The sequence below is a fragment of the Bacillus rossius genome, chromosome 1, assembly GCF_032445375.1.
Source record: "Bacillus rossius redtenbacheri isolate Brsri chromosome 1, Brsri_v3, whole genome shotgun sequence".
NCBI lineage: Eukaryota > Metazoa > Arthropoda > Insecta > Phasmatodea > Bacillidae > Bacillus > Bacillus rossius.
Window position 1 is genome coordinate 305,264,867 of NC_086330.1, and position 18,055 is coordinate 305,282,921.

At 34.3% G+C, this 18,055-nt stretch overlaps 1 protein-coding gene across 1 annotated transcript; it reads right to left on the reverse strand.

The window, feature by feature from the left end:
- Nucleotides 1–1,790: 1,790 nt before the first annotated feature.
- Nucleotides 1,791–13,048, reverse strand: LOC134527857 (uncharacterized). Its single transcript, XM_063360826.1, has 2 exons — nt 10,397–13,048; nt 1,791–10,310 (listed from the first exon to the last, which is right to left on the reverse strand). Exon 2 carries the CDS (start codon nt 9,695–9,697, stop codon nt 7,760–7,762), a length of 1,938 nt encoding a protein of 645 aa, XP_063216896.1. The 5' UTR covers nt 9,698–10,310; nt 10,397–13,048; the 3' UTR covers nt 1,791–7,759.
- Nucleotides 13,049–18,055: the final 5,007 nt, after the last annotated feature.

The following is an 18,055-nucleotide window of genomic DNA, read 5'->3' on the forward strand; positions in this document are numbered from 1 at the left end:
AGCTGAAGCAAGAGAATCATTGTTAAGAATAAGGAAATTGGAACTCTCAGTGGAAATAATGGAAAAGGAAAATTATTATAGATCATTGCAAATACTGCAACTTGACAGGGAACTGGGCTTGTGCCCCTCTAAATTTACAGATGCTTTTCCTAAATTAGAACAATTATATGTTATACAAGATGGTGATGTAAATGAAGGACTCAAAGAATAATGTACAAACCAGTAAAGTGTAAAGAAAGCACATAATTACACAATATTGCCTTTAATGAATATAGCAGGTTATTAACTGTTTCTATACAAATTACATGACACTATGGAAAAGAGTATACAATTAAGAATACCTATTAAAATGCACTTTAATGCACAACTAATTTACAAGTGAATAATACAAATTGTTTATGATATACACTTATATCATTAACTGCATTATCTGCTGCTGTCTTAGATGACCACCCAAGTTGACTGCCTCTTCAACTCATTGCTCATGTTCTGCATTAACGTGACCCAGATCATCTGCCTCTTCATCCATAGGAATAATATTAGCCTCTCCATCGTCCCTTGCAAAATTACAAAGAGTGGCACAACACTTCACAATTGAAGCAGCATATGTCGGATTTACAAGAAGGTGGTTGAGACATTGAAATTTTTCTTTTAGTACACTAAGTGAACGTTCAACCACTTGTCTTGTTGCCTTTAACCGGCGATTGTATCTCCTTTCTGCCACATCATTAGGATCGTGATGCAGTGGTGTCATTAGCCATTGTTTCAATGGATAAGCTGAGTCTCCCAACAGTAATGCATTGGGGAATAATGGATTTTCTTCCATTATACGATGCAACGTGCTGTTACATAAAACGCGTGCATCGTGTACACTCCCAGGCCATTTTGCACTAACATAATAAAAAAGGCATGAAGCACCACACACAAACATACAGTTTAAAGAGTGCTCACCATGTCTGTCGACATAAGCTTCTTCATTTACTCTAGGTGCATCTATGCGTATGGGGGTACCATCAATTATACCACAAACATGTGGAAAGTTGGCAATTCTGTAGAAACTATCAATTTCTCTAGCAATATCTTCAGGCCATGAAACCACTGTAGCAAATAACTCTCTATTTACAGTGCGCATGAAGCTAGCAACAGTTCTACAAACTGTAGTTTTACTCCATGCATGTCTGCGACAGTGTGGAATTGAGCTCCACTGCCAAACCAATGCAGAGCTATACATATCTGTTGCTTTGGAGTGGAGATAAAGCACCACTCTTGTTTGTAGGATGTTGTAAACTCATACCATTTTTTGCAATAAAGCTTCCATCTTAACAGGGTTCATTCGGTACCTCTCATTAAATTCAAAATCATTTGGAAAATCAAAATGCACTCTTGGCCTGAAAATCTTTCTTCTCCGAAAAACTTATACATCTCTCTGTCCATTCAGCACTCTATTGTTACGTTCTTCATCACTGGAAGAATCTAGCCATAAATTTTGCATTCTGTTTTTAGTATTGTTTTTAGGAACACATAAACAAATAATGCATAACCTCACTTGTAATATTAAATTATTGGCAAACTTAAACTTGTAGAAAATATATTAATAAAAACCCATATAGTTTACTAACTTGTAGAAACCCTATCAATTGTGCAACAGACACTTGTAAATTTCACTAATATTTTTCATTCTTCAGCTAATAACTTGTAGATTTGTGAATTCTTATTGTACAACACAATTCTACAAGTTACAAGTATTTCACTAATATTTTTCATTCTACAACTTATAACTTGTAGATTTGTGAATTCTTATTGTGCACCACAGTTCTACAAGTTACAAGTATTTCAGTAATATTATTAACTTGTAGTTCATTGTGCAACAGGACCCTGGTGTATCACAACGCAAACAAGGGTAACCAGAAAGCACTGCAATGGAACACCTAGACACAAATTGAAGTCAAGGTGTTCTAACTGAAAGTCAACAAAACACAAAATTGATAAAGGTGGGCTGAAGATTGAAAATTAAAAAAAAGACCTTTACTTAACATAGGTATGACTATGTATAGGCTACTAGTCGAATGGTTCATGAATGTCGTGTAGGAGTTATGACAGCACAAGAATGGTTATACATATATTTTTTTCTTTAAGAGTTATGAGTAGCACCAACCAGAGCACAGTGTGTTGTTGGCACAAAATGTTTCGTTGGGAAAACAGGTTATGATTTAGTACAAAAGAAGTAGGAAATACAGAAATATTAGCACCATGCCAAAAAATTTATAAGAAACAGAGAAGAAAATTGCACGAACCATTAAAAAAAATCTCTGATTGGAATAATTATGTACTTTATTTTAATATTTCAGAAATGGATTATTCTGATTGCTTCTGGTTAAATTATGCTGTTCTACAATCTATGAATTTACAATCCATGAATATTAATTTTTACCTGTAAATAATTTTTATGGTGGTCTGATATATCTAGACTGTTAAGGCAAAAGAGTATAAGTCGATAAAGTGAATTTTCGAGAATGGATGTTTTATTGTTTATAAAATTGCACTGTAATCAGGTATGATTGTTAATTTCACAGTGCAATTTGAAACTACATTTTTCATTATGTCATACAGATACACTTTCTGTTACGTATTAGTATAAAAGATATGTGACTTATCCTATTTAGACCCTTTCATGATATTGACTTATACTAATATGACTACAATTATTTATATAATGTTTTTGTAATTTAACAATGACATCATGTTTACAATTGAAAAATAAAATGAGAAGCTACATATACTAATTAAATGTAATTAAATTAAGAAAATGAAACTTGTATCACTAAATATGAACCATTTTGCAGATTGTTTTTGCACAAATGTTATTGAAAACCTATAATTAGGCAAATTATCTTGTCTCAAATAACTAATGAAACAATCGAAACAGTAACAATACGTTTAACTTTTCTCAAGGGTAGCATGTCCCATAAAAATCAGAGAATTTTTCAAGTTTTGTAATCGTAAATGATAATTTTAGGTAAATGTCATACATTTGAAATGCTATCTTCTGTAGACTGTGATTTAATCATCGTCCACATGTTCCTCTATATCTGGATAAACTTCCGCCAATCCAGGCGCAGTCTTCAGATTTTGGTAGAACTGATGGAATACATCTGGAACTAGAGGTAGAAGATCGAGAATGTCTTTCTTTTTCTCCTTCGTTACTTGCAGCGGAGCTGTGTAGCATCTCTGAGGCTGAAGAACTGCTGTAGGCTGCCCTCTTCTAATAAAGCTAAGAGTTTTAAATACTTCATCTTCTTTTAGACTATTTTTGAATTTGATAATTCCATACTCCTTGGTGTATCTGAACCATTTAGCATTTAACCAGCTAAAGGGTTCTCCAGTCTCATCCTTCTTCCTGAATAACAAAGGACCCTTTAGCAACCCTGCAAAGTTCAAAAAGTCACTATGAATAAGTTCTACAACTTCAAAATGTTTCTTCTTTCCAGCTGTGCGAACTAGCTGATACCAATCATGTGGATGGTAAATAGGGAGCTGAAGTTTTTTTTCTGTTTCTCGATAAGTGCGTGGTCAACGTCGCACTCCATGTGGCTATGACCACTGACCATGAACTTATGATCCACTATTTCAAGGTTAGCATTATCTTGAAGAACAGTCAAAAACATGGAAGCCACATGCGAGTTCTTGTTTTGACCTCCGCATGTATCCGAGTACAGTATTACATGTTTCACCTCTGGTGAAAGCGAAGTCAACTCCCGGTAAATACAAGTAGCAATTTGGTTTCCTCCTCTTCCTCCTTCCCCTTCATGCCACATATAGCATTTTACATCCCTTTTACTTGTCTCGTGCATAGTGAGGTTAAATGTCCATAGTGTACGTTTGTAGAATGCAACAGATGTATTAAGGTAGGGAGTTGGGAGATACTGTTGCAAATCAAATGAATAACATCTCAATGAATTATCTTCAGCAGCAAGTAATTTATCCTGTGATTTACCCAGGTATGCATTATCTGCTTCCTCATGATGTAAACTTATATCTTCTTCGATTCCATTCCGTTCAGTTTCATCTTTCGCTAATCTTTTCTTGGTATGCAACAAATCACACTTGTGACATGTGTCCACTTTAGGTAGCTTGAAGGAAATATTTAGCTTACGGAATTCTCTCTCGTATATTTATCTAGATACAGGTTCTGCTACAGCCTCTTTGTACAGTTGGTACATCTTTGGTAAATCAAGGTAAGAAGGTAAGTACAGTTTATTACTTTTTCGACGGGTGTAGTGCGAGTTGTACAAAGGAAATGAATGTATATGCTTCCGCACTTCTTCTAGTCGTGTATCACTTGTCTTATTTGCCGGTGGTTTTCTTCCCCTCAAATCATCATGTGGCACTCCAGACATACTTCTTTTCCGGTTGTCTAATGCTAATGTCACAAACATATTAGTCTCACCAAGTGTATTCATAAAACACTGTCTGCACACTTGTTTCCTTTCCCCATTTATCTTGAAATGAAAGTAGTGAGTTGTAGATCTATTGCGTTGCTTCTGTGGATCTTCAGTTCTCTTTCTACTCGTCTTTGGTGGGTTGGAATCAACTAAGCCACACACATATGCCACTCTTTTGTTCCTGTCACCTAAGGCCCAATACTCTTTAAATAAAACGTCCTAAATGGCGTCATTTTCCAGAGCATTCTCTTCCAATATAGATTGACAGTTCATTCTACATTTCGTGAGTGGCCTTGATGTTCTAGCAGCAATTGTTTTTCCTTTGCTAGTGATATACTCTTTACCCCTGTTGCGATTGTGTTTGCGTTTAAGTTTTTTCTTCACAGTAAACATACCCTTACCTTTAACACGTTTTATTTTTTCTACTACCATTTTATCCCTATCACCATTTGCATCAGCACCTGATACTGGCTGATCCTTATCTGAAGTTGGTGTGTACTTATTTCTGGCTTTACTTTCACTACTATTACTTGAACGCTTTTTAGAAATCACATTAATTTCATCAAAATTTTCGTCAGCACTACTAGACTGATGACCTTCCGGGAAATAATCTTTATCCATATCGCTGTCATCGCACAGTTCAAGTGTAGATGTTTCACTGTCATCCGAAACGTGTTTCACACAAGCTTCAGAACTTTCACTTGTAACCTCTGGTGATTGCAAGCCTGTAGTACGTACACTATCACCGTAGTCAAAGCAGGCATTTTCAGCATTTCGCAAACTCCCCTCTGCCACTGTAGAAGGTTCCACGTAATCGTCACTGTCGTTAAAAGATGTTGATGCATGCTCTTGTGGTAGGCCTGCTACAGGACCTGAAATAAGAAGACTGCAATAAATCTACTACATCAAAATTGGAAACATAACTAAAGAAATTTTAATGAAATGTTAATTTTGCAGACATTACTTGGGAGTTTTTCTCTGACAAAAAGAATTTACCTAACTTAACCAGTTTTTCCACAATGGCATTCTAAAGTCAAAATTTTGAGGTTGAAAAATTCCAACCCAATTTTTTTAAAACTGGAAAACAGTAACAGGTTTTATTATTTCAAGTAGTAGCCAGTGATCTGTAGTTTCTGTGTCAGTAATCATACCATTATGTGCATATTGTTGAGTCGTCTATAAAAATAATAATTGAAAATTGTGACTTTGAAATGGTATATCGGGATATGTAGTTGAGCTAACATTATTACATCTAGAAAACGAACAGCATTTTATACAAAAATAAATTATTATACTTTCTCTTCTTGAACAGCCTGAACAACAATGCCACAATACTAATAAAGAAAATGAAACAGGAATAAGTAACCATCAAAGAGATAATAAAAACTCAAATACTAGAACAGAACCAAGCTAAATTAATTCGGCGCCTTGGTATTTTTCATGTTGAGGTGTGCTATTTCTGTTAAAGCTGAATTCACAACATACAATTCTGTATGTGCGTAAGAAGCAAAGCGCAGGTCTAATCAGTGTGGTTGTGGTAAGTTGAATGTGAATGCATCCACACACAGTGTTTTTACTTATTTATGTACATAAGTTACATGGATGTAAATCCAGCTTAAGCGTTTTTATATGTTTGCCATTAAGGAATATTTATAAATAAATATATTATTAGATGAATAGTATAGGTATATTAATAAAAAGTATTTTTCCGACGTTTGACTTACTGTGAATAGCAAAAATTTCAAATGTAACTTTTCATTTCTCTTATCTAATTAAACCTATATTTTGGAAACGTCATAACTTTTAAAAAGTTGTGTTTATCTAAATCTAATATCCGAACAAACAAATTAATAACCTAACCCCAACTTACTGAAAACTGTAAGGTTATGTATTTTTCACATTATTATTATTATTCATTAACAGACTTGCATTCCTATGACGATATTGTATGTAAACAAAGGTCAAATATTAATTGGTTGCTAACGTTTCGTAATAATTCCTGCCTCATCTACGAACACATTTACTAAAATTTTAAGTGTTTATTCTCGGCTAAAAAACTTATTGCAAACGGTGATACTGCTTTATTAAACTTAAATAAGTAAATTACAATGCGAAAATGGCACGTCCATAACCTTGAACGTTAGGATTATTTACTTACCATAATTGCTGTTTTGTTTATAGCCTTGCTTCGCCAGTTCTATTATCTTCAAGCTCCTAGACGCCATTCTACATTCTCTACAGTATTTGTTATTAATCACATTACTCATCTGTCATTCCCAACCACTAGTATTTTCACTTCATCAATTCAACTCCATTCGCATACTTAGAGCATGATACCTCAAACTACAGGACAAATACTCAAACATGACTTATTTTAAATAATTCTTTTGTTTTCTACATGTGTACCAACATTGATAATATTTAGTTCACATTAATATTTACAGATACAGCACAAACAAGTTTGTTACCATACCTAATTATTGTAACAATATATACCTAATTATTGTAACAATGTTATGGCACAAACATTAATAATTGAAATCTTGCCATGAAGTTCATTAAGTATAAGTGAACACTTCACTTTTGTAATGGAAGATGTGTCTAGTCAAAACAGTATAACTTGACATATACTCTTTTGGCCTGGGTTATTAACATTCATGTGCTTAGTCAAAACAGTATAACTAGACTTATACTGTTTTTTCTAAACATCACCAACATCTGCTCACTTATTCTACTTTGACTTATGCTCATATTCTACAGTATTTGCTACACTAGACTTATACTGTTTTTACCAAATGAAAGATTGAATTTTTTTTAATCATACTAATGACTTATCTCATTTTTGCCTATTTTTGACTTATACTCTTTTGCCTTAACAGTCTAGATATATCTATTGCTCCAGGGAGTAATAGTATAAGTCAAAAACTTCTATTTTTCAGGAGAGAGGTTTAAAGATTTTAAATTAGTGACAATATCAAATTTCCATTATTTTAAATAAACCAAATGGCTACATATGCTTAGTAAATGATTTATTAGCATTTTACAACAACAATATTTCTTTCTTTATTGCTAAAGATTAAATAAATGACATGTACTGTTAGGGCCCATCATTTACATGACTTATACTGGTGAGAACACTGCAGGTTTAAAGACATGTACTCTTAAGACCATTAATTACATGACTTATACTGGTGAGAATATTGCAGGTTTTCTTAAATTAGATGACACTTTTTGCTAAGAAAATGATTAATTGACAACATTCGTATACTTATTACAAAAACCTTTGGAAGGTAAAGCTCCGGAAAGTGCAAAAATATTCATTCATTGAATTCCTCTATATCAGGAAGTACATCTCTTGCATCCACAGTAGTTTTCAAGTTTAAATAAAAGCTGTGAAAAACTGTGTCTATCAATGGCAACAGCTCCAAGAGATCCTTCTTTTTCTCTTTGGAAATGGCAAGTGTGGAGTTATAACATTTCTTTGGATGTAACAGCTCATCTGGACTGCGGTTCCGTCGTTTTAAACAAATTTCTCTGAAAGGTGCGTCTTCATCAAGTGTGTTCTTAAATTGAATCACTCGTCGTTCTTGAGTGTATCTGAGCCATCTCATCTCAGTCCACTTGAAGGGTTCTCCTGAACTATCCTTCTTTCTAAGAAAGAGACTAGTTTTGTACAGCTCAGCAAAATTGAGGAAGTCCTGATGATTAAGTTCTACAACTTCAAATTTGTTTTTCCTTCCAACAGTTCTGACAAGCTGGTACCAGTCATGGGGGTGTGACACAGTGAAGCGCAGTTTTTTCTTCTGCTTTTCTATAAGTGCATGGTCTGTGTCACATTCCATATGACTATGCCCACTCACCATAAATTTATGGTCCACCAACTGAAGATTACATTTCTGTTGCATCAAATACAGAAACATTGCTGCTACATGCGAGTTACGGTTCTGGCCGCCACATGTATCTGAATATAAAATAATGTGCGTTACATCTTCAGGTAACTCAGAAAGCTCTCTCAATACACATGTGGCAACTTGATTTGCTCCACGAGCACCTTCGCCTTCATGCCACATATAACAACGAACAGATGGTTTACTAGTTTCGTGCATAGTTAAATTATACGTCCAGAGCTGTCTTTTGTAAAAAGACACAGACGACTGAACAAAAGGTGTGGGCAAACATTGTTGTAAGTCGAACGTAAAACACCTTTTGCTAGGATCATCTTTAGCAGTTTTCTTGTCGAGATCTTTCTGTAGGTATGCTTTATCAGCTTCTGCATGATGCACAGATATTTCCTGTTTTATATCTTCTTCTTCTGCACCACTCGCTAGCTTCACTTTCATTTGTAATGTGTCACACCTATGACAAGTGTCTACTTTTGGTGCTTTAAAGGCTAGTCCCAAGGACTTAAACTCCCTAGTATATACAGTACGCCCCACAGGATTAGAAGTTGATTCTTTGTAAAATGAGAACATAGTATTCAAATCCAGAAAAGAAGGAAGATACTTCTTGTTGTTTGTTCTTCGCGTGTAATGAGATTCGTAAGAAGGGAATGATTGTATATGCCTTCGAACCTCATCCAGTCGTTCATCAGAAATTGCATTACCAGGTGATGTTTTTCCCCTGTTGTCCTGCTGTGTGATACCAGATGTAGAGGTACTTCTGTTGGTGATTGCAAGAGTTACAAACATTTGTGTCTCATCTAATGTGTTCATAAAACATCCCCTACAAACTTTTTCTCTTTTCCCATTTATCTTAAAATGAAACGTATGTGTAACCATTCTAAATTTCTCTTTATCAGGATTGTAAGCTCTTTTTCTTGATGTTTTGGTTTCCATAGTATCAACAAGGCTGGCAACATATGCTACTCTCCTGTCTCTACTACCAAGAGACCAATATTCTTTAAAAATACTTTCTCTTATGTCTTCAGGAAGTCTCTTTCTACATTCTGCTCGACAGTCTCTAAGAGGTTTCATTACTCTAGCTTTGACAACTTTACCGCTTAAAGTTGTGTATGACACCCCTCTGTTACGGTTTACACACTTTTCTCTTTTTCTTGCTCTTGAAAACCTACATTTTTTCACTTCAGCTTCAATTGTTTGTGTATTGTCTTCTTTTTCTCCGAGACCAGCCTTCCTCTGGCGAGGAACATTAACGGAAACATCATCTTCACTTGAGCTTTTCTCTTCTATCGGTTCATAATCTGGATCAATTTCTCCATTATCAATATTTACTTCTGCAATGTCTTCAGTAACCATTGGATGGAGCACTGTCAAACTTCCATCTCCATTATTACCTATAAGTAAAACAATTATTTTAGCTACAAGCACACAATAATGCCAATGACTTTTAAAAGAATGATTAGTTTTGTATCAACTCTCTTACCTGCCCATGTGTTCCGCGTATTTTCAAGGCCTCTGTCCTCATCAACAACATCATAGGAAAATTCACTCTGTTCATAATGTGGTTCATTTTCTTTATTTCTGTTATTTGCATCTGCAATGTCTTCAATAACCATTGGTTGGAGCACTGTCAAACTTCCATCTTCATTATTACCTACACATAAAAATAATGACGTAAGTATAACCACACAATAAAGCCAAAGACTACAATATAATAATAGTTTTACATCTACGCTTACATGCCAACTCATACTATGTAACTTACTTGCAAGGCCTGTGTCCTCAACAAAAACTTCAAATAAAACTTCATCAAGTTCCCAATTGTATGATGAGGTGTTTGGTAGCTGTGTGCCATCAACATTAACGAGTTGTTCTTCAGTCACATTAGAAATTTCTTCATCCATACCATTCGAAATTGTGTTCCTAGTATCTTGAACAAAGACATGATCGTCCTCGTTTGTTTTTCTTTCTGCAATAAATAAACAAATAAAATATGGGCACTATCATAACATGAGAATAACTGCACTATAAAAGCAACATAACTTTTGTCCTTACCTGACCAGTATTCCGCGATATTCACAGTTCCTTTCTCATCTATATCGTCCCTAACCTCAATTCGGTCGTTTGTTACAACAGGTATGTCTTTCACATTTTCAATCACATCTGAAATAAAATAAAAGACAAAAGTAATAATGCAAAAGATTTTACTGCAGTTACAGACATAAATGGAGTACCACACTAAATTTAATTAGCACTTACCTGCATTTAAACTGGAGGTATTCTCTTTAGCTATTTTCGTTTTTACAAGTTCAACAAGTTTTTTTCCTCTGCTATACATTATTTCTCCTACACACTATACATTATAATGTAAAAATCAGAGGAATAGTGAAAAATAACGCAGAATCTTCTACTATTGTTATAACTTTATAAGTTAAATTCTAACCACAACCAACAGCTGGGAGAAGTTGTTCCCAATAGTATAAGTCAGTAAACAAGCAACAGTACCAACATAATTTTGACTTGGGTGTAACAGTATAAGTTGACTTGTACTCTTACACCCAACATAATTTTGACTTGGGTGTAACAGTATAAGTTGACTTGTACTCTTACACCCAACATAATGAACTTTATTTCTCTTGGACTGTTAGGTTCAAATCGTTATTACACTGGAAACAAAGTACAGTAGAGACTTATACTCTTAGACACACATAGTCGGCTACTTAAAAAATACTAATATCCGAAAAAAAAAAAATTCAATATTTTGACTTATACTCTTACTCCCTGGAGCCAAAGATATATTAGCATTACATTAACTAGTATTTAGAAAGTTAAATATATTAGATTCTGATTTATGTATGAATTCGAGGTTACGAGTTGAAATGCTGCAATTTTTAGTTTCAATCATAGCCATGTGTCCGGTATTTCAAGTAGGTACATAACCAATTTCATCATGAATAAAAAATTTACATTCAACGAAATATCAGTCAGCAACGATCCCAAAATGCAAACGATACCTACAAATTCAAAAAATTCAGTTTAAATAACATGGCCCATTCTCACCCGTTTTTAACGACCACTAATTCAATCATAAACGAATAATACTTAACCGTGTACTCGTAGGCGTAGTGATTAAGTTTATAATTCATATTTTTTTTTCAATTATAGACCCACTTAAAATGTTGAAACGGCTACATATTCGAACACGGACTAAGCAAACAATAATCTGAACAAATTAGTTTTTGTATTCAATAACCTAAATGCCAGGTCCACCAGAAAGACAAAGGTTTTATGCTACGTTTTATTTAACTTCATTAATCCCCAAATCAAATTCTATGTTAATCTTCAAGAAAAATAGGCACGATCTACGAAAAATATACAAACAGTAGTTTTTTCACTTACCAATGCTATAAAATAATGAAATAACCACTGCACACCATGAACCTTATAAGAATTTTACCGTCATTTGCCCACTTCGATTAATAGAAATCGCCAAAGAATCGGTCACAAAGTACATCACTGCCTCATGCTACTCCACGATCAGGCCTTATCGTGTAAGGCCTACAGGCATAAGGACGGGGTGGAACGCCATAGCATGTCAAGGATTGCGAACGGATATTTGTAACACAACAACAATTTTTAAACAATAATAAAGGTTTAATAAAACTTAACAAAAATAAATAACAAGGTAATCATTACGTAACAAACAATTATTTGTTTTGAGTTTAACATACACAGCAAAAGTGAACGAGCCATTATCAAGGCTACAAAAAAGGTGAGATTTTACGCCGGCGCATTGTGGTACAAAACATGCGCGGTAGACACATTGAAACAGCCAAATTACAAGATTGTCAAAACGCAGGGAAAACCCACTGCCTTATGCGCATTACGTGCGTTACAAAAGTAAGTTACATTATCTAAAAATGAATAATTACGTTACGTTTTACGTACCTCGACGACTCAGGGGAGAACAGTTACAAACAAGGTGAAGTTACGTTAAATTAAGTCATGTTACATGAAAACCAAAAGTAATTTTCCAGGTGGCAATCGAAAAGGAATTTAGACAAAACACACAAAATTCAATAAACGTTTACATTATGGCAAGGGCCACCGCCTTACTCCAACTTACATTTTCTTTCCCCCGAGGTCGTGCACGTCGTACAAAGTTAAAGTCTAACTGGCCAACAATTACTCGAGCTCTCTCAAGAGACTAAAATAGGTCTGACGAGCTAGTTGATACTAGAAGAACAAGACCGAATAAATTGAAAACGACTGCTTTTATAACATATGTGCCGCGCAGCGCGCATGCGCAGAACGGAGGAGGAGAGGGGAGGCGAGAAGCAAACAGGCATACACTAGGAGGGGGAAGGAAGGAGGGGACGACGAGTTGCCGCCCGCGCAGACGCGCGGTGTTTGAAAGAAGCGGCGATCCTAACGCTTCAATTGATTAGTTGAAATCATGGGACACGCTATAAAGTCTATTGTGTATTTTTAAATGCAGTCTTGCAAACATGTTTTCGTAAACAACTTGAATATTTTATATTTTAACATTGTTGGAAAAGTTTTTTGGTACATAGTATGTGCAGTAAATTCCAGAAATATTTTTGATTTGATTTCCCTGACTTTTTCCGGTTTTCCCTGACCGTAGCAACCCTGTAGATGCAACATAACATTGTATTTTGTAGAGTTTGTGAAACAAATCTTTTATGTCAATTGTTATTTAACGTGTCTAGTCAGCATCATAATTTGTTAATGTGCAGGGTGGCCACTCGACCTGGAAACCTGGAAATGTCAGGGAATTTTGTAGCTACAGGGAAAAATCAGGGAAAGTCTGGAAATTTTTCGTTGAAACAGGATTTTTTAAAAATATTACTAGTAAAATAGAAAATGAAAGGTAGGATTTATGTTGAATTTGTGTTTTCGAGACCCCGTGTTGTCTTGTAACATTTTGCGGCTTTCATACATTAAGTTGGTGCACCTGTCTCGCTATTATTTTATGGTTTGTAAATCCGTTATTCCATTCTGTTGTTTGCATCATTATTAGGCCTTGCATATAACCATCTGCGCATGGCTTGTTACAGTTAAATGGATAGTTTTTGTTGTAAAACTTTCTTTTGGCGTGTTTTTTAAGATTGTGAATAAAACAAGTTGGTGTATGTGTATACATTAATCCTTAAGAACTGCGTTTCATTATTTGTTTTTGTGTAAAAATGGCGGGATACGTCGATGAAAGCTGGCAAGTGTTTTTAGTTTTGGTACGTAAATATGTCGATTAAGGCTGACAAACTTTTTAGTTGTGGTACGTAAATATTTATTTGTAAAGACAAAATGACAAGTTTTCGTCATGTCGTGCTCCAAACAAAAAAAAACTAGCTATAATTATAAATGGCTTGCGTGTGAAGATTTTTCACAATGGTTACTTGAAGATGAGTCGAATAAATTTTCAGCCCGGTGTTGTTATTGCATGACTAAGTTCAGCCTAAGCAATATGGGAAAACAAGCCGTGATAAGCCATATGAATGGAAAAAAACACAAAGAAGCAGCTGCAAACTGTAAGAAGTGTGTGGAAATATACGTTCTATTAAAACATGGACAAAGCACTTCTGAAGCTTCGGTTAGTAAGTACCCAACGGATGACACTGAACCTGTTAGTCCAAGTCCAGTGACTGATATGCCTAAGAAAACTTGCATGCTTTTCTATTAAATGATAGCATAACCAAGTCTGAAATATATTGGTGTTTGCATTCTGTGACAGAACATAATTCATTTAGGAGTGGTGATAGAAGTGCTGACCTTTTTCCAATACTTTTCCCTGACAGTGAAATAGCCAAGAAAATTCAACTTAAGAGGACTAAAGTTGCATATACAATAGTACATGGGTTAGGGCCTTATTCCAAAACACAGCTGGTGAAATTGATTTCAGATTGAAACTATGTGGTTGTAGGGTTTGATGAGAGTCTAAACAAGGTGGCTGAAAAGCAGCAGATGGACCTTTTCGTAAGATTTTAGGACTCTGAAAAAAATGAAGTTTCATCACAGTACTTTACGTTTGCATTTCTTGGTCATACAACAGCTGCTGATTTGCTTATCCACTTTAAAAGCTCTCTGTCTGATATAAATTTATGTAAACTTATACAAGTGTCAATGGATGGCCCAAATATCAATCATAGATTTTTGAAAGATTTGTTGTTTGACTTAAAAGGTGACGACCCTAGTAAGCCGACATTACTAGATATAGGATCTTTTGGTTTACACACTGTCCATTGTGCTTTTAAAGCAGCTATACGTGAAACTAAGTGGTAGATAGTTGAATTTTTGAGAGCAGTCTACAACTTATTCAAAAATGTACCTGCACGAAGAGCAGATTATATACAATACACAGATACAAGAATATTTCCTATGAAATTTTGTTCTATTCATTGGGTAGAGAACAGCAAAGTTGCACTTCGAGCTATTGAAATCCTACCTTGTTTGTCAAAATTTGTGGAGTGTGCAGTGCGGGATAAGAAAGCATATACTAGACAGAATGAATGTTTTTCTGTTTCAAGATGTGTCAAAGACAACCTGTTTGGAGCAAAACTTTCATTCTTTTATTCTCTTGCAGGTTTGTTAGAACCTTTCTTGAGACAGTTTCAGACAGAATCTCCAGTGGCTCCATTTCTTCATTCTGCTCTCTTCTCATTGGTACACACATTGATTGTACGTTTTGTTAAGGAAGATGTCATTAAGAAGAATTTTCTTTCACCAGGCAAACTTATTTTGAGCACAGATAACTTGCTACATGCAAAAAATGTTGATGTTGGTTTTGCTGTAAGAGATGTATTACAAAAAGCAAAAGGAGTGAAAGAACTTCAGATTTTGGAATTCAAACAATGTTGTCGCCAAGCTCTAACTCAACGTACCAAAAAATTGTTGGTCAAGTCTCCTCTGAAATTCAGACTGAGGCACTGACATTTCTTGATCCTGCTGTTGCTACTAAATCTGTTCTGTTCAAGAAAAATTGGCATCATGCTTGGAAATATTGGTGAAACACAATTGGTTATCTGGTGTGCAAGCCGACAGCATTCAGCGTGAATTACATCTTCTTCTAGAGTCAGAAGAAGTGATTGGATGCATGACTGCATTTGAAAAACATTCTCGCCTCAATCATCATTGGATGAAGTTGTTTAGTTCACACAATGTTTCAAGCCAAGTAGTTAATTTTATTAAATTTCTACTGATAATTTCTCATGGAAATGCTAGTTTAGAGAGAGGATTTTCGGTTAATGGTGACTGTTTGATTGAAAATCAAAAAGAACACAGCCTTGTGGCGTTAAGACATGTGCACAATGCAGTTACCTTAGCAGGTGGGGTTGAGCATGTAAAAATAACAAAATCAATGATGCAGTTTGTTAGGAATTCCCATGCAAAATACCTTGAGGCTCTGCAGACACAGCAATAGCTGGACAAAATTGAACATGATAAACACCAAACCAAAAAGCGACAAGTTAAAAGAACTAGAATTGTTGGAAACAAAAAAATTGAAACTGGTAGAAGATATGAAGAAGGAAGTTGATGCCATCAATGCAAAAATAGACTTTATAAAAAAAATTGAAAGGTTAATTTATTGTGTGTTTTTTTATGTACATAATTTTTTGAACTTTCAATTTTTGAGGGTGTTAAATAATAAAGTGTCAAGTTGAAGAATTTGTTTGTGTTGTGTGATATGCTACAAAAAATGCAAGTACCAGCAGCTTGAATAGGTATGTACCTAGGCCTGAATATATCTCAAATTTTGCTTTAAATTTTAATTAATATTGGATTTTTAACTAGGCCTACACTGTGCATTTGTTTCTCTTTTTAATTTTCTTTGTAAGAAATAAATATTTAGCATGATTTGTCTGCATGTATGTGTTGTTTACAACGGGCCTTATTTTTAAATTAATTTTGCCAATGTTTTTGACTGGTCAAAAAAACCTGGAAAAGTCAGGGAATTTTTTCAGCTGAATTGAGTGGCCACCCTGATGTGTTATGTTATTGTTGTAATAATGTTTCTTTTCTTGTTGTGCATCAGTTTATGTGGGTACCATACCTTTGAACACTTAAAAAACTTCTGAGCCTCCCATTTCTGGTTGCAAGTACTAATAGTACGTTTTAAAGCCACTGGTAGTAAGTATTAGTATCCAAGTGCATTTCTCACCTTTAAAAAGTTGTAAAAAGAAAGATTGCTATGGGGACAGAAGCAAATCAACCGATATTAAATTAATTTCATAACATTGACATTGTTTTAAATGTTAATTATTCAAATTAGCCTATTTAGCAACCAAAAAGTTTTTAATCTTGATTTGATATGCTTCCTCTGCCACAAATGCCAGTTATGTCAGACTTGTGACAAAATAAAACAAAACTTCATTTTTCTGTATTTCAGAAATCTCTAGAAATTCATATTATTTGTGCTTTGTTCGTGTGATGTTAACTTGTGTTATATTAATGTGACATTTAATATAATTTACCTTTTAGTGGTAACTAGTTGGTATCAAATTTGACATTCAATTTTTTGAGCATGTGTTCCATATTACCATAACCACTTAAGATATTTTAAATTTTAGTCCTGCTGTAAAGCATACTATAAATGAGTTTGTAAGTGATATTTACTATGTGCAAATCAATTACCTAAGTAGAGAAAATGTATACTTTAACAGACAATCTATTTCTTATGTGTTATTACAATTTACATTTGTGAATAATGGTTGTTGACTAGTAAGAAATGATATTCGGTCCCATTTCAAGGCTGTGAAGTGTTTTTAATGTGATGTTATTGTAAATTTAAATTCCTTGTAATTAATGTATTTTGTATTATTTACTTTTATGTATACATGTACATAATAATAAAGTTATATCAAAACTCAATACTCTTTTGTATATATGCATGTTTTTTGGCTTTGTTTAAAATGTGACTAACTCTTAAGAATTTAAACATCTTATGCTCCATGGTTATTGAATCTTATATATGCAGGAGTTCATGTCTTGTTAACATCAGACTTTGAATTTACATAATGCTTTTGGTAAACTAATCTATTATTGATTATTAGATTATTATTAGATTAATAAAGAATTTGATCAGAAAACATGTACACCACTACACTTAACTGTGCATACCTGTACAATAGCTACTTTTTAACAGTCCTAATAATGGAAATCCAAATGACCTCCAAGAGTAGCAAGTGTAAACGCATTAGAGAATTTACATATTGTGTATAGGTCACCACACTTCTACTTATGTATATCCATTTAATTTTCTGCAGTGACTACCACTGATCTATTTCATCCAATGTTGTTGAAAGGAAGATAAAAAGAAAGAAAATACACTTATAACCTTATATTTTAATTGATGGGCAAAATACATACAAAATATTTACATAAATAAAGTTTCATTATTAATTACATGTTTGCAAAGGAAACATAAACTGAAGACTGTCATAAGAGAGTACTGTATGGACAGTAGAAAATAAAATTAACATTTTTGCTTATCTTCTATTTCCCATAAAGTTTGTTTCCTTATCTTTATGTCAAGCTCAAGTTTCTCTAATATTTTCTTCTTTATCTCCACTTCAATGTTGTGAAGCTCCTCCTCCCTCTTTTCTCTGGCCTCAAACTCTTTTCGGAGTAGCTCTTGCTGACAACGTGCAATGTTTCTTTTTTCCGTTGCTCAACCGCTGAGCTGTTCCTCGTTCATTG

Bases quoted from the DNA above. Each gene is read 5' to 3' on its own strand.
- LOC134527857 (XM_063360826.1), bottom strand. From the start codon at position 9,697: ATGGTTACTGAAGACATTGCAGAAGTAAATATTGATAATGGAGAAATT.